The 25,053-nt window shown below is 45.5% G+C and overlaps 1 protein-coding gene across 4 annotated transcripts in view; it reads left to right on the forward strand.

Moving 5' to 3' along the window:
• ANO2 (anoctamin 2) overlaps positions 1 to 25,053 on the forward strand; it is a 343,520-nt gene that overhangs the window by 84,410 nt on the left and 234,057 nt on the right. For all 4 annotated transcript variants that reach the window (XM_077871350.1, XM_077871352.1, XM_077871354.1 and 1 more), the window contains 3 exons: positions 17,146 to 17,297; positions 19,981 to 20,035; positions 22,688 to 22,739. In XM_077871350.1, coding sequence (XP_077727476.1) covers positions 17,146 to 17,297; positions 19,981 to 20,035; positions 22,688 to 22,739 — 259 coding nt within the window. The remainder of the gene's footprint in view (positions 1 to 17,145; positions 17,298 to 19,980; positions 20,036 to 22,687; positions 22,740 to 25,053) is intronic.

The raw sequence follows: 25,053 nt of genomic DNA on the forward strand, positions 1-25,053 counted from the left end.
CCATTCATTTGTTGATGGACAATTAGGCTGTCCCTGGTCCTCCTTCCTTTTGAAGGCATAGGGTGGCAGACACTGTGCTAGACGAGTCCTCAGAAGCCCAGACTTTGTTCTTCATGTATTTGCTGGGTGACGTGGGGATGTCACTTCTTTTTTCAGAGTCCCAGTTCCCGGTGAACTGGGAAGGCTTACAACAGAAGGCTGTTGTAAGACTCTAACTACTAACCAGTGCTATGGAAGTATGGAAGTTTATCACTGTGTCCATGTGCTGGAATATTTTTATGTGCATTCTCAATTCCTAGTGCCCCAGTCCACTTCCCTGCAGCTAGCACCACTGGACGTCCCACTGTAGAGGGTCTTTGGAGAGACACTACTGGGCATGGAAATAATCCAGGCTCTCCAACAGCTTAGAGTCAGAGAGCACAACAGGAGGAATGCACATACCAGACATCAAAGCGGGAATTAAATATTGTCTCAAATGGTGGCTTGTTAGCACAGCACAGCTCTCTATGCAAATAGGGTGGACCACGGAATCTGGAGACCGGAAAGCCAGGTGGTGGCTCCTAGAATGTTACAGATACAACAGGCGGAGCTTTTCTCTGAAGTTTCTGGGTCCCAGACTTGACACAGGTGGACTGTTGTGGCATAGTTCTGCGGGTTCAGCCACATGGCCCCGTTCTTCTTTGTATTCACAGAACGCAGTGGCTGACCTCACAGGGGATGTCATAACAAGGAGAGGGTGGATATAATTCTGGAGGCAGGGTAGGATGAGTATGTTTTTCAAAATCAATCTGGGAACCTGATTACAAGGGTGAAGGTGTGGAGTACACCCAGTTTGTGAGATGGACCAGGAGGACAAGACTGGGCGATCTGCAGAAGGCTAGCATTGGGACCAGTGGCATTTTTGTCCTGTCTTAGTGGGTTTGGAAAGTGACCACAATGAGAATAAACCACATGTGCAGAGAGCCACATCCTGGTGGTCAGGGTAAAGCGGAGGGAGACTGAGGCATGGCGCGGGATCAATTGAGTATCCTTCAGTGGACATTTGAATTGTGACTCAGCAGGGTCTGGAGACCAGGAAGATGGAGAGGAAATCACAAAATTGAGATCTCAAACCTGGACAAACCCATAGTAATGCGTCCAGGGACTCGGAGTCCTGAACACAGATATTAACTGGGAGGGGGAATCTTGGAAGGAAGCATTTGTTTTCCAAAAACAACAACATGAGAGCCAGCATTTTGTGAGGACACTCCATATCCATGCACAGGAAAGGGGCGGATAGTCCTGGCCTTTGGCCCCGGGCAGCCTGAGAAGGTTTGAAATGGGTGCTTTCTCAGTTTTGCTCCTTACCAGCATTTATGTTTCTCTCTTATTCACTTTTGATCCACATGAATGAACATCCTCCCACCCTTTCACCCCTTATTTCATTTATTCTCTAAGTGCTTTCTACAGCAGAGACAAGGCTGGGAACAGACAAGGGGGAGGTAACGGAGTCTATCCTTGAAATCATTTTAATCTAGCCAGAGACCACTGAATTTGGAAGAAATGACATGCCTGGAGTGGGTGAACATCACTTTTGCCCAGTCTGTCAGAATTTCCGTGGCTGTCCTGAAGAGAGAGACTGATATTGCAGGGGCCATATTTGTTGTTCCCAGGAGCCTGTGAGGACTTTAGCATGCAAGTAGCATGCAAGTGAGCCCTTTGCATGCAAGTAGATGCTGTTAACTTCCAGCAAGTTGTACCTTTTGAGGAAAGCAAGCTTAGAGCAAATCTCTCTTATCTCCAAAATAGGAATAACAAATGTCATGGTGGGCTATTGTAAGGAGTGGTACTGAGGTGGGATGCCTAACACAGAGGCACACGTAACACATGGTAGCTGGTACTATGACTTTTATCACTATTGTTTATATGTGATGTACAGAGGGCAACATGGTTGGCAACAAATCGAGTGGCTCTTTCCTGCTATTTCCTATTAGCAGTATTGGGGGGAATTGGACCCAGTTCCTTCAACCTGCCAAGGCAGCCAGAAACCCAGGCTTGGAATCTGTGGGGAGGCAGGAACAGATGGCCTCTGAACTGTGTGCTGGGGAATTTCTGTTTCCTAGAGTGTGGCTCCTTGGGGCATCCCTAGCATAATGGCTACATGTATGAGGTCTGTGATGCAAATCACTGGAGGAGCCCTGAAGTGCAGGAGGGAGGGCTGGAAGGCACCCTTTTCAAACAGACGTGGCAAATGGAGATGTGAGTTTTACTACTGGCTCTGCCCCCATGAACCTGGCATTCATTCACATGTTAGCCTATTTCCCAAAACAGGACTTGTGATGGATTACGACCAAAATCATAAGTACATATGGATCACTTTTAGAAAAGACACATAAAAAAGAACTCTGTAATTGGAGGAAAGTAAGTTAGTGCAGGGAAAATGATAGTAAAAATGAAGAATAAAAGTGATTCATGCACATGTGACAGATGTCACTTTGAGCTTCCTGGTAGCCGGGGCACAGGGGACTGTGGCTTACATAATCTGTGGAAATGAGCATCTGCTTTGGCAGAGGAGGCAAACTTTGCTGTTGTTAAAGCATAATTGTTATGTAAAGGACACCAACAATATAAGGGCAGATTTTCAATAATGAGTTTGTATGAGGTACTAGAATGTTCTTTGTATAGCCATTTCTTGACCTGCTTCTGTATAAAAACTGAGAATGTCATGTTAAACTGTTGTGCAGGGTGGATTCTAGTACAAAGTAATGTATGTAAATTTCTGATGAGCCAATGATGCAAAAACACAAGTCCAGAAATGTCATTTATTCTTTAAGTCTCTCCATGGAATCCATGGTTTGAAATATCTTTTATCTACTAAACAGCACTTATTAAAGAATAATTCATCTTATCATTTTCATTAACTGAAAAAAATATATAACTACCAGAAGAAGAAGAAAAAGAAGAAATTTCTGATCACTGTGAGATAATTGGTGTTACCACACTGAACGAATATAATTCCAGCTAAAAAGCAAAGCCACTTGGCATTTTGGTTAGCCTGAGTGGCCCCGTAGAGGAAAATATTAATTCTATTATTGTAAATATTGCAATTATTGGAAGTTGTTCTTGGGTACCTGCTACTGCATCCCAAGAGTTTCTGATTTGGTAACCATGGCTTTTGCAAAAAAGCTCCACAGTAAGACCCTCCCTCCAGCTAATGGTATCCAGCCAGCTTCAGGGACTTGCCCAGTCAGGACCAGAGCACCTCTTCTTAGTTATCCAGAGTTGATCCTTGTATTAATCAGGACTCTCCAGAGAAACAGAACCCATTGGATGTGTGTGTGTGTGTGTGTGTGTGTGTGTGTGTGTTTGGGTAGTGGGTATATTATATATGTTATATAATATATTTTTAGTATATGTGCTGCCGAAGCGAGCACTATGTTATATAATATATATATTATCACTTGGATTGTTCCAAGTGATTATGGAGGCTGAGAAGTCCCAAGATAGGCAGGTGGCAACCTGGAGACCCACGAGAGCTAATGGTGTAAGTTCCAGTCAAATCCCCAATCAGGCTCAAGACCCAAAAAGAGCCTATTTCAGTTCAGGTCTGAGGGAAGGAAAAGATCAATGTCTCAGCTCAAACAATCAGGCAGGAGGAGTTCCTTCTTACTCAGCCTTTTTGTTCTATTCAGACTTTCAACTGATTGGATGAGGCCCACCTGCAAGAGAAGGGCAAGCTGCTTTACTCAGTCTACCCATTCAAATGTTAATCTCATCCAAAAACACCTTCACAGACACTCTCAGAATAATATTTGGCTAAATATCTGGGCACCCCATGGGCAGTCAAGTTGACACATGAAATTAACCATCATAAGCACTTGTGCTTTTAAGGTCCATAATGCTTTTTGTAGTGGTTCAAATAGAGGTGTCCAAAAATATATGCCCAAGCCCTAACCCTGGAACTTGTGAATGTGATCTTATTTGGAAAAAAGACTCTTTGCAGATATAATTTGGTAAAGATCTCAAGATAAGATCATCCTGGATGTAGGATAGGCCCAAATCCAAGGACAGGCTGAAAGAGAATTGAGATCCACAGACATGTAGGGTAGAAAACAAGGTGGAATTCAAAGTAAGACCCTGTTGGAGTCTTACTGGAGCCCTCCTGGGAAGGTTTTTCCCTTAGAACCTTTTGAGAGGATGCAGCCCTGCTGGTACCCTAATTCCAGACCTGTGGCTTTCACAACTGTGAGGGCATGTATTTCTGCTGTTTCAAGACACCCAGTGTGTGGTAGTTTGTTATGACAGCCCTCGGAAACGAGTACACTCTCCCTCTGGGCAGGAAGCAAGTCAATGATCCAAGACCCAGGTGTCAGGTAGGCTTGTGGGCTTGCTCTGCATCCCAGGAATCCACTTTGCATCTTCTCTGTTCATTCCTCAGCACTGGGCTTTGGGCTTGTCTAAAGAAGACTTTGTGCAAGCATCCTCTTGCATGATCTTTCCATGTTTATGCCTATTTCACGTTCCAGATTTCTGCTTTGATGAGATCTGAGTCTGAAAGTGGCTCACCTTAGCATACATGCTGTAAGGAGACCCAGTGTGGCTGCAAAGTACTGTGTATATTCAGTTCAGCAGTTGTTTTCCCACTTGTAGTTCTGCTTCAAAGGTAACTGTGGGTTTGATGAGGTGAAAGCTTCTGCCTTGGTAAGGGATATATGTAAATAAGGATGTTAGCTTCCCTGCATTTCATAATTCATAATTGACTTCAAGAGAAAGGGAGGTAATAAAACCACTCTCAATGCTGTCAGTTAAAAACAAAATATCTGAAAATAAAAGGACTTAAAACTGTAGATATAAATTGGGAAATAATTAAACTGAATTTAAAATACAGCTTATGCTTCTGATGTGCTGTTTTCTTTGATAGGAGTGTTACAAGCTTTTCATTTTTATCCTCAAGACAATATGAGGTAGGTGCTAGCTTTAGCCCCATTTTATAGATGAGAGAACCAACTCAGAGAAGTTAATAAGCGTATCTTAGGTCACATGGCATGAAGGGGTTAGATCTAGGACTCATTTCTGTCTGACTGCAAAGCCGAGCTACTACCTGACCTTACCAAGGAGTCCAAAATGAGGCTTGAGCTAGCATGGTCTAGAATAGCATTTCTCAGCATATAGCATAGAATGGTGGTGGTCTTCCATTCCTTTTTTTTTTTTTTTTTTTAAGATTGTACTTATTTATTTGAGAGAGAGAAAGAGCACATAGAGGGAGAGTGAGAGGGAAAAGCAGACTTCCCACTGAGCTGGCAGCCCAACACGGGACTTGATCCCAGGACCCTGAGATCATGACCTGAGCCAAAGGCAGTGCTTAACTGACTAAGCCACCCAAACACCCCTGGGCTTCCATTTAAAAAAAATAATTCATAGTCTAACAAAGTCTAGAAACACTAATTATTATAGTGAATCTGAGAAATTAAAAGTTCTGAGAAAACTTGTAGTGAAGAACATGGTTCCATTTTATCCAGCTCTTCCTGCTGAATACTTGTAAGTTATTTGCGGGTGTATTCCTAGGTATCCTAGGGAACCAGTCATCTGTAGAACATACTCTGGGAAACTCCATCCTAGATAAATATTCCTGGGCTGGGAGGTAACACATCTGCATTTTTCCTTTGTCATTGCTTTGGACTGGCATGGTGAGTTACTTAGCAGTCCTGGAATATAATAGCTTTCTCACTTGTAAGGTTCGGAGGTTGGACCTTGACTTCTCTGTCATAGCTTTAAAATGCCGGGGTCCACATGCCAGCCAAATGACAGTAAATTTGTTCATTCTCTCTGCTATTGTTGATGTTAGCAGAGGGACCTGAGGACAGATACTCACAGATACTCACCTTTGGAGAGGATGCAGCCCTGCTGGCACCCTAATTCCAGACCTGTGGCTTTCACAACTGTGAGGGCATGTATTTCTGCTGTTTCAAGACACCCAGTGTGTGGTAGTTTGTTATGGCAGCCCTCGGAAACGAGTACACTCTCCCTCTGGGCAGGAAGCAAGTCAATGATCCATTGACATTCACAGTCTGATTGTGCCCAAATACTTAAAAGTGTCCTACATCTGCCGCTTCTTCAAGCTGTGTGTTAAATGAGGTAGTACACTTAGCCTGTGGATCCCTAGTCCATATATGGGGCTGCCCTTTGTCCCTGAGCCCAGTAATATCACTGGATTTTCTCTCAGTTCCCCTGCCCATGCCTCTCTGTGGAGCCTACTCTGAGCTCCCTGGTTTTAGACTCTTGTCAAGAGGGAGTACTTTACCCTCTCTTCCAGGGGCTGGAGCCTTTTAAGATGCTTCCAGTATTTGCCTCTGGTCCTGGAATGATCTCCCCATCTTCTCTAAATACACAATAAACAATAAAGAAATTCCTTCTTAGTGACCCAGCCCAAATCTCACTTTCCTCATAGAACCTCCTTCATTCCTTACATGGATTTTTTAGGCAACCTACAGTCAGGATTTTTTCATCCAGTACTTTTTCCTTAACTACTTTGGGTGCCTTACTCTTATGTCTCCAAAGGTGCCATTAGCACTCTCGCCCCTCTCCCAAAAGTAGGAACTATAGTTTGTGTTTTCTCTGTATTCCCTGAAAATTCTAGTATGGTGTTACCTAAATAATAGATGAACAGTAAATATGAGATTGATCAGCTGATGGATGCCAGATCGAGCTTGCTCCCCCAGCCCCAGGACCTTCTGGTAGTTGTGATCCACAGTGTAATAGCAGGGCTTTCAGCTCGCAGCTGTGTACAGTTCATGCAGTCTTCCAGAACAGGAGGCACATTCTTTTCCCTCCTCACTCGGCCAGCTCTTCCCTTCATCGGGTGGTGAGCTAATTACTCTTTGGGGGCTGTTTCGATAGTTCATTGAATCCTCTCTGGTGATCAGAAAATAAGAAGGAGGAGAAACTCGATGAGCTTTGTCAAGGATAGAGAACCTGTGGGCCTCTGGTCACAGGGAGAGGGTCTCTGTCTGCTCAGCCTTCAAGATGCCTTTTAGGGCAGACTCTTTTTATTATTACTGGCAGTAATTTTTTAAATGAAGCAGAACTGTTGGTGTTTACGTAGGGTTGGTTGTAGATGGGGCCTTGCCCCATGTTGTCATTGTCTGTTCCCAGACATTTGTTTTTAATAGAGGCGTAGCTGAGAGGGTAGAGTTTGTATTTGATATCTTTATGGGCTTTTGGTGCACACTCTTTGCTATTTAAATAGGCTGGAAAGAGTGCAGAATACTTTGACTTTTTATTCCTTTTTTGTTTTCAGTAATGCTTCTCATTTTTCAAAAATAAAAACAAAATAATTGATGCCACCTACGTGTTGTAGTTTGAGCAAGGAACCTGACATGGCACACGGCCATGTTCTAGATATGCATATGGGCCTGGTGAGACCGCAGAGGTCTGGCCCACCTGGCTCCATCAGTGGATAAGTCTGTTGCAGGGCTTAAAAACAGTGAAGCTGAAAATATGTAAATGTAATGGGAAGTGAATTTGAATGGTTGTATTAAGTTGTTTTAAAGACTCGGAGCTAAAAAATGGAGATAGAGGTGGTGGCTTTTCTTTCTTTAGGCTCTCAAGTCTTGTCCTTCTGAACTGGGGTAGTACGTGCCAGCCTGGGGTCAGCTGGGACCCAGACACCAGACCCAGTGCTGGAGGCCAGTGGACAGACCATTTAATTTATCATCCCAAGGTACCCTTTGAGGGTGGAAGATTTATTAATGATCATGCCAGGACACAGTACTAGATTTTGAGTATGCCAGGACTGTCCCGAGTAACTGGCCCATGTGGGTGCTCTTCAGCTCGGCCATGACTGCTCCTGAGGGTGTTTGGGGAGAGGAGAGGCAAGTAGGGGCTCCTGAGGGTGTTTGGGGAGAGGAGAGGCAGAGACGCAAGTAGGGGCAAGAGCTTCTGGCTCTTAGGGCTCATGGATGGAGAGCTCTTCTTACCCATTAAGAGCTGGGGTTGGTAACATGTTGACTCTTAACACCTCTTGAGATCTGATGTTACATTTTCAGAAATTTTGCAAGCTGATTGTTACAGCATTGGTAGCTTGAAAATGACCAGGGTAGGCATTATTTATACCATACAAATCCACAAATGTTACACATCAGCAACCCCCAGCACCTTGTTCCAGTTAGTTGGTAAGTGTTTACCAGCATTGGGCGGATAAAAGCCCAAGGATGGGCACTGGGTGGAATGGCAGAGCGGGACCAGTGATGTGTCCCATGGCCGGGGCTAGGTCCAACCTGAGGGTGTTCTGTGATTCCTGCTGTGGGCAGGAAGGGCTGTTAGTCAGAGAAGGGCCAGGAATGAGACAATGTTTCTGCCAGGGACTCTAAGTGGATGCCATATCTGCCACCTCTGGTTCAGAAACGGATTTCCTGCCACTCGCTACTTGCTCACTCTTCTCTAGCCACAATGGCCTCCTTGCTGCTCCTCCAGAATGCCAAGCCCGTTTCCATCTCAGGGTGTTTCGGTTTGCTCTTCTGTCTGCCTGGAAGATCTTCTGTAACTACCCCCAGAACTCTCTTACTTCACTGGGGACATATGAGCAGAGCCATATGTCCCCTCCTCAGACAGGCCTTCCCGACCACCCTATGTGAGGTAGGCCCCCTGCCACTTTTCACCCCCTTCTCTTATTTTTCCTTTCTAACACTTGGCACTGCCTACTCCTGAGTCATGTATTTGTCTTCTTGTTTGATTGTCTCCCCACTACATTGGAAACTCCATGAGGACAGGGATTTGGTTTTGTGGTGCAGGCAGCACCTAGAAGGGGCCTAGTATAGAGCAGGCACGAAACCAGTATGTGTGAATGAATGAATGAATGAATGATGAATAATGAAACACATAGCACACCTAATCTGTCATGGCAGGGGACTGCAGACTGGTGCTGAATGGGCTCTTGAGGCCCATATAAGGGCATTAGGGAGGACCACTGCCATCCCTTAGGGCTGTCTGTAGGGGTGGGGCTGGCAGCACATGTACCCTGATGGCCATCCCTGATCTGGGTTTTCAGCTGCTCCTTCAGTTGCCAAGAAATGTTTGGGAAGAGTCTCACTGTACCTTGAATGGTGCTAGGTTGTGTAGAGGGGGGTCATAGCCTTTTTGGAAGGACGTATTTTTCACTCAACTACCGACCCATCCATCCACCGATCCACACATCCATCCATCCATCCATCCATCCATCCATCCATCCATCCATCCACCTAGTGAATACCTGTTGAGTATCACTATGTATGAGATAACCCAGCTGAGAGTGGGTGATGCAGTGGTGACTACAACTGGTCCTGGCACCATGTGGCTTTGGGATGGTGAAGATTCAGACGATAGCTATATGAACTGGGAGGCACCCACAGAGGAAAAAGCAGGGTGGACAGAGAGCCAACCAGTGGAAATTAATTTAGGTGGGGGGCAGGGTGAAGGAAGGTGCCATTTGAGCTTAGACCTGAGGGCTGAGTTGCGGTTGGTCAGGTAGAGAGGGTACCTGAGAACCTTCCCAGAAGAGGGAAGTACATGTCATCCAGTCCCCAAGGTAAGAAAACCCCAGCCAGTGCGGGGAAAACGAGAGGATGATCGCACACCAATGTGCGTGCAGTGGGAGGCAGGAGGCACGGCTCACAAGGCTTTGTCAGCCATGTCAGTAGACCATATTTTTAAAGTCAGCAAACGTTCATTCATGTGTGGAGGGCATACCAAAACAGAAGAACCATGAATGAATATAGAGTTAGGTTAGGCAATGGGAGAATGTGTATTTTGTACATGTCACTTTCCATGCTCACTAGTGCTTCAGACAGGAAGTTGACCTGTAGGCACCAGTAGGGACGAAGAGACCACTTCATTTCTACTGTTGGTGTCACACAAAGTCTCGCTGTGGGATCTAGGATACAGCTGACCTTTGGGGCTCCTACTGCTGTTTGCACTTTTGTGAATAGCTTAACACTCACATGCAAGGGTAAATGCTCCTCAGGTCCAGTGCAGAGTGTGTATGCACATGTGACCCACCCTCTGCCCTCAGGTACCAACATGAGGACAGGGGGACAAATTCTGCTGCATTTTAGCTTTATTTCCTCATGACTTCTTTAGTCCAGAGGCTTCTACACTCCTCCAGCTGGTGGCTTGTGATGCCATGCTCCACACTGACCTCTCAGTGAGCCTGTGTCTTTTGCAATTAAATGTCAGTAAGTGGGTGTGATGATAATCTTCAGCCCAGCCCTCCCTCCCATGATGAGTGAGCTATCGTAAATAATAACAGTTGGCCCTCCAGTGACCAGAGAAGCAGAGGAAAGCATAAATAGATGAAAAGACACAGGTAATCAGAAATACTAGCTTTTGGGTCATGGGGTGTGTAAGCAGACACGCATGCTTACAGCTGGGCTCACTCTCCATGTTTATGCCTGGTCTCTGCTCATCCCACTGACTTTTCCTACAAGTTGTAAGGAGAGGCCTTCTTAGGTCACTACTGATAAGGGACTCATAGATAATCAAGATTATGTTATTTATAGCTTATATTGTTACACCTTCTCCTTGATCTTTGGGGTCATTGGACCTCTGCATGTTCCTGTGACATGGGGCATATTAATAAAACTTTCTGTGCCTTGTTTCTTTATCTGTAAAGTGGGGACAGTACTATGTATCTGTTCATGATAGATATCACCATAACCTTGGTTCTTTGCATCAAGGAGGGAACATGATTCCCATTCAGGAAGGAAACAAATCAGCCCTCAGACTACAGTGCTGTGTCCCTCCAGAGGGGAGAGGCAAAGGGAGACAAGGGGGGAAAAAGAAGTAAGAAAAGAAGGAATATCGGTAAACCTCTTAGACTGTGACAATGAGGCCAAAGTGAGCTTTTATGAGAACCACATTTGAGCCCTGGAATAAAAAATAAGAGCAACATACTTTAAAAATTATTTATGATTTTAAGCACATGAAAGGCATATCGTGTACCCAGGGAGGGCATAATGGGGAACAGCTGGCTAACATGTGTCTTGCCATTTCTGAGGATGTTCATAATTCTCTGATGTCCAAGAATAACAGTAATAACGATGCCGCCGCTGAGCATATTAATGATAATAAAGAGGATCGGGGTGCCTTTCATGGATCCTGCTGGACACAAGAGAAGAGCCTGGGCTGCTGGGTTTGGTGGGACTGAGAGGGAGCTCCAGCCTATGTCCCTGGCGGATCATGGAACCCTTCCAAGGATCAAAGGTTGAAGGAAAGAGCCTGGATGGGGAAGTCTGAAAACCCAGGTTTCAGGCCTGGTTTCACCACTGACTCTGGCAATTCCTTGCACCTCTGAGTCTCAGTTTTCCCACCTATAAAATAGCGATGCTAATACTTCTTGGCAGGCACGGTTACAGAGTTTTCATGGAGCCCAATGAAATGGGGCTTGCGGAAGTGCCAGACACATGGCAAGGCATTCTGTGTTGGAAGGGTCATCACTATCTTTGTGCTTCTCCAGCACTTGGCAGATCAACCACCAAGCTCAGCACCTGGCATCTAGGAGATGCGTACAATGTTGAAACATAGACACATCATGAGTGTTTCTTTTTCATTAAATGTTTAAAGCTGTAGAATGTTAGACTTGGACAGTACTTTATAAGGCACTTAGTCTAGTTCTTTCTTTTATGATTTGTTAAGTGGATCTGGAGCAGTGCACAGTCTAGGGCTAATTATCAACACTGCTGAGTTGACCTGAGCACTCTAGCCAGTGCCCTGTGGATGATGAGATTTTCCATTCTGCCTGATGGGAAGAGGTGCTATTTTAAGTCCTTTTAGATGGTTCTTTGTCCAGGCTCAACTAGTTCCCTTGTATCCATGTGGCCAAATACTCATGGGGACCTTTGCAGACTTCTGGGGCTACCTGTGAAGCTCTGTCCTTGGGGCTCCTCTGTCCTGTGAACTCCAGTTGCCTTGTCCTCCCCAGAATTACAGCTCTGTCTTCTCAGTCCAGGGGGTTTGATGGGCTCCACTTGTCTCCCCTTCCTGTCCCATGGCTGAGAACCTATCCCAAGGCAGTGAGCTGGAGCTACCCAGGAACCATCTTGCTTGTTTCCTGGCTCCCAGAAACTTTGTTGCCCAATGGCCAGTGTCCTGAAAATAAAGGTCTTGGTCCATTGGAGGTGCTGTAATGAAATACTATGGGCAGTGTGGCTTATAAATGAGGAATTTCTTTCTCACAATTCTGGAGGCCAGAAGTCTAAAGCCAGGGTGCCTGCATGGTTGGGTGAGGGTACTTTTCCTTAGTCATAGCTGGTCCTTCCTCGTGTGTCTTCACCTGGTGGGAGGGGCTCCACTCTGATGACCAGTTCAGCTCCCAAAGGCCCCATCTTCTGTCCCATCACATTGAGCATTAAATATTTCAAAATGGGAATTTTGGGGAAACACAAATGTTCAGACTACAGCACCCATTATTTCATGTTTTTTGTCTGGGTGTTTTGGTTGTTTCAGGGAGTAAATCTGGTCCCTGTTACTTCCTGTTACTCACATGGTGGGAAGTGGGTGTTCCCTGGTTCTCCCTTTAGAGATGAAGAACTTGAGAGGGAGAGTGACTTGCCTAAAGTTCTACTGCTCTGTGGCGTCAGCAAGGACCAGGACCCCGGTCCTTCACTTAGTAGACATTCTTGTGTTCCTGTTGTGAACCAGGCCCACAGGGTGTGGTCCCTGCTCTCCAGAAGTTTACAGTCTGCTGGGGAGACAGAAAAGTGAGCCAAGAATTAGAGAAGAACATGATAAATTGTATGACACAGGTATTCATTCACAGGGTACTAAAGAAGCATGACAAGAAGTGAGTGGCCAAGAAGTTTTTCTGGGAAAGTTGATATTGAAGCCTAGTAGTGAAGGAGAAGTAGGAATAGTCCAAGTGAAAAGGGAGGGAAAAAGTTTCAGGAATAGATCCACTGCATGCTCAGGCACGGAGGTAGGGAGTGGTTCTTTGTCTTATAAGCTTAGTGTCCATGATATTGTGGACACCACGGATACCACGGGGCCACCCACCTATGTTTTATTGTCGGTATGTGTCTGGCTTCATCCTCCAAGAGTCCCTGAAGTCTGGGAAGTCTCTTTCCAGCATAAGTCAATCAGATCTTTCAGCCTGGGTATGTTTTTATAGGGGCTTGGTCAGGGCTATGGATGTTACCTTGATATTTCTGGTGAGACTCGCCTTCTCCAGCTTTTACATTTTTCCTGGAGGCATATGATATTGCTTTCAATGATTTTGAGTACCCATCCTCTCCCCATCAGTAAACAGTCAAAACTTACCCTGGCCTATGCCTGGTCCCTCTAAAGACACAATATAGGTGCCTACTCCTCTTAAGTGTTTCTCTAAGTGAGCTCCACTAGATCCACTGCCACAGTGAGAGTCAAGAACTGCAGGGAGGTTCTCAGCTAATCTGCCAGAACAAAGCCTCGAGATAGTTGCTGGGTTATTAATCTGTACCAGTTGAATACAGGCATTCCTGGCCTCTGCTGGGGCTGGGCTCCCAAGTACCTTTGTACTTGGTGAGGACAGGAAGAGAGTCAGAGTCTTTGGGCTTTTGACTTTATTCTTCAGTCTGGTTTATTTCTTCCAGGCCTGTTAACTTCTGGCTCTTCTGTCCCCAGCCTGGGCTGCTTCAGTGGCAACAACTGCCATCATCAATGCTAATTTCCTCAAAATTTATCATTCATTCAGGCAGTCAGTCAGTCATTCAAAGATAGGGAAAAGTTTGGACAGTATCCTGCCTTCATGGAGATCATGGTTTGGTAGGACAGCTGGATATTAATCCAATAATCTTTCAAATAAATTCTCAAATACAGGAGAGGAATTTGAGCCCATGAAATACCGTGAAGGTGGGACTTGACCTTGTCTGGAAGCCAAGAAGGACTTTCCCAAGGAAGTGATGATTGAGTGAGGCATTAAATGTGGACAGAATTGGGGTGGGGGCAGGGAGAAGATGAAGAATATGTCGAGCTCTGAGCATGTTGGGAAAACTGAAAGAGGGCCAGCAGTTGGGTGAAGTGAGGAAGGGAAACATGGAGACTCTTACAGGGTTTGCATTAAGATCTTTCTGTTAATCCATGGGCTGTGTTAAGAACTTTGCTGTTGGGGCAGCCCGGGTGGCTCAGCGGTTTAGCTCCTGCCTTTGGCCCAGGGTGTGATCCTGAGTCCCGGGATCAAGTCCCACGTCAGGCTCCCTGCATGGAGCCTGCTTCTCCCTCTGCCTCTCTCTCTCTCTCTCTTTCTGTCCCTATGAATAAATAAATAAAATCTTAAAAAAAAAGAACTTTGCAATGTAACTGTTGAAGGCTTCTTTCCAGGGAAGTGATATGATCAGATTTTTTGCTTCAGAAACATCACAGTGTCCCCAGTGCAGAGAGTAAATTAAAGGTGGACAAGAGGAGGGTTGCCAGATGAAATACAGGATGCCTGGTTAAATTGAAATTTCAGATAAACGATGACTACTTTTTTTGTCTAAGTGTTTCCCAAATGCTGCATGGAACCGTACATCCACTAAAAAATGGCTCACTGTTTATCTGAGATTCAAGTTTAACTGGACATCTTGAATTTTTCTTTGATAAACCTGGTAACCTTAAGCACAGGATGTGGAGAGACCAGTTCCTGTAGTAGTTGAAGGCAGGCTATCCAGACTAGGAAAGCGAGGTAGACATTGAGGGAAGTGGACCAAGAAGTACCCTGGTGGATCTAAGTCTGTCATCCCAAGGCATCTGGAAGACAGAGTCCATCAGCTTCCGTCCTGTTTGAAACTTCGATTTCCATGCAAGTGCCGTTGAAAGACACATGGTGAAGGGTATAATGAGCACCTTGCAGTCTCGGTGCAGGGCACCTGCCTGGTCAGTACCTGCCCTCTGGGGATGACCTGTGAGGTGTGTGCTGGGAACCCATGAGGGGGTCGTCTTGTTGCCCACATCCTTCTAGGCCCAAGGATTCCTGAGGGGTGAGCACTGCATCGCGCTGAGCAGTGTGTGAAGGAGAGATTTGTCAGAATGGCCAAGAACCTAAGGACAATAGAGGCACGATTGTAAGTTACACACTGTTTCCCCCCCACGGCAACTCATGTAGCAGATGAAGCAGTGGAGCAGAGCACTCAAGAACACAGACTGCCCGGGGGTTTAGCTGTTCCAGCAGTTGCTAGCTGGTTTAGACGGTCTATGTGCTGTAAGGTAACCAGGCCATTTAAACCCTTCAATGCAGCTTGAACTTTTCTACCTTTTTTTTGCCCAGAATATCTTTTCCTGCATCTCTTCGAGCCTTATTCATTCAAGCTATTTATAAAGTAATGTTAGTAGAAGTATGATCAAACAAGATAAAACATGTATAAAAAATAAAACAAATGCCCATCACCAGGGAAATGACTAAACAAATTAGCATTTACATCTGCTGTGTAATTAAGGTAGTTGTATATGAACTGACCTGGAAAGATAATATATCTGTGATATATTCCTAAGTGAAACAGGCAAATGGTAGAGTAATACATGGAATATGATCATAGTTGTGTTTAGAAAGGAATGTGTGTGGAGAAAGGGATGAAATGTACTTTAAATTGTTAATAGAGATTTCCTCTGGAAAGGAGGGAGGGATTGGGTTGAAAGTAAAAGGGAACTGCTCACACGTAGTTAACATATACATTTATGGTTTTGGTTTGTTAACTAGTTGAAATAATATTTCATTAGAAATTTTGTTAGAATAAACAAACCATGGTTATGTTTCAGTTGTTAGATTGGGAATGTTCTTCCCCTCCCCCTAACTTATTATTTTATTAAAGAACCAAATGATAACGAAGTTACCTTTCTGTGAAAGCCCAACAGAAATCCTACTCCCTGGTCGAAACATTTTTCTGATGTGTCAACTGGATGTACTGTCTCCTTTTTTTGAACCACCAAATACTTTTTGTGACTTTCGTGGCATTTCTCTCTATCTTGTATTTCATGCCTATTTTATTGCCTCTCTAGATTTAAGCCACTGGAGGGATATCGTGATAGAAGAAAATCAGCTTTCAAGCTAGAAGATCTGGATGTTGGCTCTTGCTCTGATTTTCTCTTGCAGTATGACAAATTAGCCCAAACTTAATAGCTAAAAAACACAGTCTCTTTTTTTTTTTCTTTCTCATGTGGTTTTGGTCAGGAAGTTGAGCAGAGCTGGGCTGGATGGTTCTTTTGTTCCATGGGGGTATTGAGTTGGATCACTTGGTAGAATTACCTGGGTTTTGAGCTGGACAGGAGGGTTCAGGAAAACTTTGCTCACATGCCTGATGCATGGCCCAATAGCTGAAAGGCTGGACCTAGCCTAAGTTCTTTCTCTTCCTACTTGGTGGCCATGGACTTCCTCCTAGTGGACCTGGGCTTCCGGAGACCAAGGCAGACCAAAACAGAACTGCCCATCTTCTAAGGATGCAGCTGGCATAGTGTCACTTCTGCTGTACCAGTTAAGGAGCTACAGAGTCTGCTCAGATTTAAGGGGGTAGGAACAGAACAGCACCTCTTAAAAGGAAAATTTGTATAAAAAGTTTGTGGCCATCTTTAATCCATCACAGCTTTGCTATGAGAAGTACAACCTCCATGTCTCAATGACTACATCTATAAACAAGGAAGACCAAGAGGTACAGTGTATGCAAAAGCACCCTGTGCATTATAAAAAAAGCTGTATGGACTATAAATATCAGTAATTGTCTTGGTACTAACTCGATGCCTCGCTCAAGGCACGTACTTGTTGGAGGTTTAATGCTTTGAAGGCAGACTCATTTATCAGATATTTCCTAGGAGGAACACAAAAAAATGGATGTGGATGATCACATAGGGGCATGGTGCAGCTGTAAAGTACAGACTTTTCGATTTGGTTGACATAAGTTAGATCCACGCTGTCACTCAGTTACTATCTGTATGACCTTTCTTGATGCATCACAATTTTCTATGATGGGGAAATTAAGGCTCAGAAAGATCCAGGGCCCACACCCTTGTGAAAGCCCTGGGCGGTGGGGGGCTGAGGGGAAGGACAGGGCTCTGCTCGCTTCTCCCAAACTCCTCCTCTTTCCACAGTGTGCCCCACTGGGGGTGTGTGTCCCGTGCCACTGTGGTTGTGAGTCATTCTTCTTGCAGTTGGATATGGCCTCTTTTTTAGGCTTGGGGCTTTGCCTTTCCTAGATGTACGAGATCAAATCAGAAGGCAGCATTGCAAAGAAGTTCAACGAGCTTCTGCAGAAGCTGAGCTCACCCTTGAAGCCCAGAGTTCCAGAGCACAGTAGCAACAAGATGAAAAACCTCTCCTACCCGTTCTCCAGGGAGAAAATGTACCTGTGAGTATGGGAGCTGTGGGTAGGGACATGAGAGGGGGCGGGAAGAGAAATCAAACACCACTCAGTGCCTTGGCTCCCATAGCGAATGCCCCAGAGCCTGGGAGATGGGAGGGGTGGGACTTGCTCTCCTGGCCAATTGTTCCTTGGCTCTGCTTTCTGAATCCCCTTCCCTAAGTGAAATTATCCCAAAGAGCTCCCCAATATTTGCCCAATGGCTTGAGGAGACACCTGCCATTTCAGTCCTTTTGCATGATGGATGGTGAATCATGGAGCACATCACCATACACTTCAGGGCTCTGTGAGAAAATGGTCAGAGACCTGTTCCCCTTCTATGGGGAAATGGTTGCGCTCAGTTCCTAGTCTAATAATAGGGTTTCAACATACTGCAGTCACCCGGAGAGATGGAGGACAAAGCTTCGGGATTCTTGTATCCCCAGCTGCCTACTCACGTACTTACCTCAGATGCCAATTGCAAGTCCACATTATTCCCAGTGCTTCTGACTCGCTGGCTGTAGCTCAGAGGTTTCCATGACCTCCTCTTTGAGTTTGATTACTTTGCTAGAAAAGCTCATAGAACTCAGAAAACTAGTTTACTCACCAGGTTACTGATTTATGACAAAGGATACAAAGCCACAGCCAGATGAAGAGATAGAGAAAGGGAGGTTCTGCAGGAAGGTGCTGGTGTCCTTGTGGAGGTTGGGGTCAGCAGGGTGGCACATGGAAGTGTTCTGGTTCCCCAACCTGGAAACTCTGCAAATCCTTTCCTTTTGTTTTATTTTAAAGCTTTTGTTTTTATTTATACATGAGAGACAGAGAGTCAGAGAGACATAGGCAGAGGGAGAATCAGGCTCCCCATGGGGAGCTCCATGTGTGACTCAATCCCAGGGCCCTGAGATCATGACCTGAGCCAAAGGCAGATACTCAGCCACTGAGCCACCCAGGTGTCCCTCCTTTTGGGTTTTTATAGAGGCTTCATTACAAAGGCATGGTTGATTAAATCATGGGCCATTGGAGATTGATTCAACCTTCAGCCCCTCTCCCCTCCCTGGGAATCAGGGGTGAGATTTAAAGTTCCAAGTCTCTATTCATGGTTGGTTCCCCTGGCATCCAGCTGCTCCCCTCTCCATCATTAGGGGATTTCCTAAAGTCACCTCACTGCCATTGTGCCACTCCAGTTGTGGTGGAAGGGGGGAGACAAGACACCCATCTCAGCCTTAAGTGATTTCAGGCTTTCAGGAACTGAGGACAGGAGATCAAATATTATGACAAAGATGCTCCCATTCCTCTTGTTACTCAGGAAATTCCAAGGGTTTGGGGCGCTAGGGTCAGGAGCCCAGGGTGTATTCATTGTAAGTCACAATATCCTCTCCCCTCATGAGATGGCTATTTACATACAAACGTCTTTCTCTTATGGAGAGGAAACCAAGGCCCAGGGTCTGTCTGTGGTTGCACAGTATCAGGTGGCTGAACTGGGACGGGCACGCTGATCGCCTAGCTTGCCGTTCTTTTTGTGCACTGTGCTACTTCTATGCTTCCCCTTCTCTGGGCCTTCCTTCATGCCAGCCAGTGCTGGCATCTGAACTGCCATCTCCCATGCATCTCCCATTCATTCAGTGCCTGGGACCCTTCACATCCAGGGTCCTGGGACTTCCATCTGGAAGAATCTTCTGTTCTTCCCACCCCAAAAGATGCTCTCCATCCTCTGAGTTTTCATAGCAGTGGTCTGGGCACTACCATGTTCTGTTCTTCATCTGTTACTAGGAGACTCCCCCACCCCATGTGATGGGGCCCCTGGGGGTGCTGGGAGCATATTCCTGGCATCTGGGTGTCCTCTAGCCCCATGCCTGGAGCACAGTCAGCTCTAGACGAGTGTTCTTTTTAGTGAAAGGTCACAATTTGAATATTAGAGCAGACACAGAACTTGCATAATTAGAAGGTTGGTAGCTAATTGATGTCACAGTCATGACAACATTGAATGAAAGTTTGAAAAACAAAGAGTTCCCAACCCAGCACCTGGAAACTATACTCTTTTTGGTGCTGATTATATTTTTTACTGTCTTTGTTTGTGCATAGGAATCCTTTCTACATACTTTTATGTTTTTTTTTTTTTAATTTATGATAGTCACAGAGAGAGAGAGAGAGGCAGAGACACAGGCAGAGGGAGAAGCAGACTCCATGCACCGGGAGCCCAATGTGGGATTCGATCCCGGGTCTCTAGGATCGCGCCCTGAGCCAAAGGCAGGCGCCAAACCGCTGCGCCACCCAGGGATCCCCATACTTTTATGTTTAAAACTTATCATAGTATTAACATTTTCCTATGAGTCTGAAATTTTCTATTTATGAATTTCTCATAATTCTAATTGTCAATGACTGCATGATAATCCATCCTATAGATTTTGGAATTCCAATTTATGTCCATAACCCTTATTATAAGTAACTTTGTATGGGACTTTTTTCTTCTATTGAATTTGTATTTCCTAGGCTACATTTTCATGGTAAGCTCTCAGAATTACTGGGTCAAAGAAAAATTATAAACATTGTGTGCCTGAGCAGGTGCGAGTATGTGTGTCTTATACATCTTGCTGTGTTGCCTTCTGAAGGTTTGCTCTGAGTTTGGGATGACGGTGGCATCAGGACAAGGGTCATGAAATGAATCAACCTTCTGTTTTCTTGGTATCTCCAGGTATAACATCCAAGACAAGGACACCTTCTTTGATAATGCCACCCGTAGCCGCATTGTAAGTACACAGGTCCACCAGCGGTGGTGGGCTATGGAAGTGAGGGGAAGGCTGAGTACCCAATGTGGCAGGCCTTCTCTCGCTCTCCCTGCTACCTTCCATTGTCATTTGCTTGGAGTTGCCTAGCAACTGAAAGAAGTGTACAGGAGCTTCCTAATCTTCATTGCAAAAGGCAGAGCAAACAACTGTCCACACTCAGGTTGAGAGGAGTGCCTTTTCTTTAGGATTCTCCACCCAGGCCTGCCTTGGATTTTCTTTAGGATTCTCCACCCAGGCCTCCACCCAGGCCTGCCTCCACCCAGGCCTGCCATTTTCACAGAAACAGGAAATGCGAGAGCTGGTGGGGTGACCTTGCTTTGCAGTTGGGGAAGCTGAGGCTCTGAGAAGCAATAGATTAAAAAAAATTCATACAGATCATTAGTGTCTGAATGAGGACTCATTGCTGGGCTACCATGTTTCTGGTAACTTCAGAGGAGTCTTGTGCATTTACATTCCAGGGAATGCTAGCTAGGACTAGCCAGTTTGTCCCAAACTAAAATTACCAGCCCATTCAAAATTCATGACTTTAGCTGTTTCTCTACATTTTTTCCCTTTGAAATCAAATTTTTAAATTTTGTAGGATGATTGATACTAATGAAAATCTGTATATGGCCATATGGTCCTCATCTGAGCTATAGCATGTCCCTATTCCCTGATCTGATTATTCTCTCTCCACCTAGAGACATTCAGCCTAAGGACAGAGAAGAAAAAGAAGGGCGCAAGGAATGCTGCATGCTTACTCACGCCACAGTGGGAACATGGCAGTGTGTTTCCATTGATGCCCAGGGAGGACTTTGTTTCCACAGAGGAGGAGTGAGGGAGGGTTAGATCTCTAGAAGGACTTCCAAATCAGTAGGGTGATAGGAATAAGAAGGGACAGATGATTAGAGGAAGCTGTAGAACATGTCCAGGGCACACTGAAAACATGGCCTTGACCTTTTGCTTGCAGCTTGGGCAGGAAAACACTGCAGGTCTCTTAGCCTAGTCTTTTAGGAAGGTTTAAAATGGGCACATGATTTCTTTTATCCTATGGAAAAAAGCATTAACTTCCATTTTTTTGGTTGATGCTATTACAAGCCATTTAAATATCGCTGTGGCTTGGGTCTCATGTCTATGGGGGAGTTATAGAGTGTTGTGAAGATTACCGAATAATTCGAAAGTACTTGTAAAATAGTACAATGCCATATAAATGCTGTTCCTAATTATTATTGCTGTTGAATTACTGCACAGTATTATAAATGAATTAAGCATTCTTGGGCCTGATACCGCTGGAAGTTATTTATTTCCCACTCCGTCTAGGTCTGTGGCTGGAAGGTGGGGGTGTGAATGATGCTGGAGGAACACATTTATCTCATTCAGTTCTCATTCTGGAAGCTTCTCCCTTTCCCCAGTCCATCTCACATAGTGAAAAGGAGGAGAAAGGAGCCCTAGGGTTTTGTCTTGGGGTTACTCTGCCCTGGACTTTTGTCTGAGGACCTTGTTCACATCTTGTAAACATCATCCTTGTACCCTTTCTTTGTGGGTGTCTAAATACCCTGAGTATTTGTCCCAGAGCAGACTGCCTTGCTGGGCACCTCTTTAGAGCCTAGTGCAAGCTTGGGACCCACTAGGGCACTGGAGGGCACTAGGTGGCCTACAGGTTTACCTGAGTCCCTGTTCCCTCTGCAGGGAGGACTCAGCAGCCCTCCTTTGCAGGTGAGGGATATTCCCCTGCAAGCCCCATGTCCAGGCCTTCATCGGCTTGGGCATGCAGTGGCCGTTGAGCTGGCAGTCTGTCGTGTGCCCCGAAGTTCTCTGAGACGTGGAGTCTGGAGGAAGCATCCAACCGGGGAGACAAGATGAGGACTCAGGAAAAAAAGAGAGAAATAATAGTAATATTGAGCAAGATGTAGGTGGCCCTTTTCTTTTTTTTTAACTTGAAAAGTTACTTTTTAAAAATTTTATTTAAATTCAATTAATTAGTATATAGTGTGTTATCAGTTTCACAGGTAGAGTTCAGTGATTCATCAGTTGCATACACCACCCAGTGCTCAATACATCACGTGCCCTCTTTAATGCCCACCACCTAGTTACCTGTTTTTTAGTTTACAAAGCACTTTCATGGTTTCTTGAAGCAGCTCTGAGAGTTAGCTCCATTGCAGAGAAGACCATGGACTGTCAGGGTCTGTGGACGGCTTCTTCAGGACCCCTTGGCTAGGAGCCAGCCCTGGAGCCAGATTCGGTGGCCTCCTTGTCCTGTGCTTTCCCCAGCGTGGCACGACTCAGGGCTGGTGGAGAGGACAGTCTGGCCTGGGCACTTCCTCCCTAGCCTCAGAGGCACAGGGTCTGGGCTCCCTGCTGTGTTTTCCTTACCTCCAATAACTGCAGTCAATTTATAGCCTTCCTGTATTCTTTTCAGGGCGGGGGGAAGAAGGGTGTGTGTGAGGGGCTTAGATTCTTTGTTTCCTCAAAGCACTTAAGTTTGAATGGGTTTGACAGGCAGGGCACGAGCTTGGCACATGCTGGGCTTCCCCCTCCCCGGAAGTGGGTTCAGCTGCCTGGTCCACTTCATGCCCCCTGGTGCAGTGACACACATGGTCACAGTGCTCACAGCCCTACTGTTGTCTGTTTTAGGTGCACGAGATCCTGAAGCGCACGGCCTGTTCTCGAGCCAACAACACAATGGGTAAGGACCCCCTTGCCTGCCCGTGGGCCCCCACTGCTGATGGGCTGCCCAGGGGGCCAGAGCTGTCCTTTCAGTGGCTCCCTGTGGGGGGCGGGCAGCAAAGAACAAAACAAATACCCCTCGCTCCTCCCCACTCTGCCCAGAAGAGGGAAGGCTGTTTTCACTCAGGGCCAGAAGTCCTGCTTGGTCTCCAGGAGCAGCAGTGCCCCATTTTTTTTGGGGGGGGGCGGAGTGCTCCCCGGATTGCTGTAACTTCTCCCAGACCTTCATCCCTGTCTCCACAGTCTCTGAAAGTTTTTAATAATCACCCAAACCCAAGTTGTTTATTTACTTCTTTTTTTAAGAAGGAAGGCATCTCAGGGGATCCCTTGGTGGCTCAGCAGTTTAGCGCCTGTCTTGGCCCAGGGCGTGATCCTGGGGTCCCAGGATCGAGTCCCATGTCGGGCTCCCTGCATGGAGCCTGCTTCTCCCTCTGCCTGTGTCTCTGCCTCTCTCTCTCTCTCTCTCTCTCTGTGTGTGTGTCTCTCATTAATAAATAAATAAAATCTTAAAAAAAAGAAAAACCTCTCGGTTGAGTTAAAAAAAAAAAAAAAAAAGAAGGAAGGCATCTCAGAGGCCCTGTAGTGCAGCCTCCTCCATTACGTGTGAAGGAGCTGGCCGCCCACAGGGTGAGTGACTTGTCTGAGAGGCCACATGTTAGTCTGAACATGCGGCTCTGGAGTTCAGCATTCCTGTCACCAAATGTGGCTGAATCTGTTCCCCTTGTGGCTTGTTTTTGAAATTTGAGGATATTAGTCTTTGCAACAGGAATGTCAGCATTTGGGGACCCATAAGGCAGGCCAACTGATGTTGGTGGACTTTGCAGAAGACATACATAATGGTTGAGGTAAACATGGGAGCTTGTGAATATGAGCACGTATCCTTTCCACAGGAGTCACTCTGCAGGCTGAGCTCTTCCCAGTGGTTCAGCCATCACTCAGAATGGCTTTTAAAACCTTTGAGAGAAATTCCTTCAGAAAACACTCTGGGGTGGCAAATCTCTCACTTTTGAGTCAGCTTTGAGTTAAAAAGAGTCTAGAGTCATTTAGAGACAAGTAGTGAGTAATGTGGTCACTCAGGCCAATGCAGTCACTCAAGCTAATGATAATAATGGCTAATTTTGGAGAGTTTTGAGAGGGACTCCTAAGCTACCTCACTACCAGGACCAGGAGAATGGTACTGAAGAAGGAACCAGAACAGGTTTTATATAGTGATAGTGCTTTTAGTATAGCACAGAACTTCTCAAGGGGGCGATTTATGTGTGACTGCTTTGATGTACTCCTCTTGCTACAGAATTAAAAATAACACTCTAATTTTTAAAAGTCAAGTCTTCTACATAATGTTATTTGTCTGGACCATGGTGCTGATGAGGCCAGGATGTGAATAAGGGAGGTAATTAATTAGCCCAGCCTGATTCCATGGAACAGACTGAGGCCCTTGCTTGGAGCAGCCATTTGTCCTTGGTTACAAGGACTACCAGAGGAATCGAGAGATCTTAAAATGTATTTGTATTTCTTGTGGCTTCTATCAGAATTCTTAAATTTGCCTCTCTTCTTGACCAGTTTACCCCTCCATTCCATTAATCTGCCTTTTATCATGTTACACCATCCCCAACTGGACCAAACCTGCTCCCTCAGGTGTCTTGGGAAACTTCCTACTTGCCACATTTTGTAGCCTTTTTCTTAGTTCATCTTTTTTAACCTCCTACATCCTCCCAAACCTTCTTTACCAATCTCCGTCTTCTGAGAGTTGATATCTAGAAAGGTGCTACTGCTCTACTAATCTGTTGCCGTTCTGTTTCTGCCTTGTGGGCCACACTTTCTTTGTTTGATTCTTCTTCCTTCTCTTAGATTTTAGATGTTTTCTTCTCCATATTCCCATGGCCTCCTTACTTTCTCTCTATACAGATGACTAGCAACCATGTATTTCTTTTTTTTTTTTTTCAGGATTTGTTTATTGGGACACCTGGGTGACTCAATCAGTTAGGCGTCTTTGGCTCAGGTCATGGGACCAAGCCCCACATTAGGCTCTCTACTCAGTGGGGAGCATGCTTCTCCCTCTGCACCTTCCCCTCCATTCATGCACTGTCTTTTGCTTTCTCTCTCTCTCAAATAAATAATCCAAAAAATTTATTTATTTATTTGAGAGAGAGAGAATATGCATGAGTGAGGGGAGGGGCACACAGAGAGGGAGAGAGAGAGAATCTCAAGCAGACTCCTTGCTGAGTGTGGAGCCTGCTATTGGCTCTATCCCATGATCCTGAGATCATGATTTG

Source organism: Canis aureus, chromosome 25, assembly GCF_053574225.1.
Source record: "Canis aureus isolate CA01 chromosome 25, VMU_Caureus_v.1.0, whole genome shotgun sequence".
NCBI lineage: Eukaryota > Metazoa > Chordata > Mammalia > Carnivora > Canidae > Canis > Canis aureus.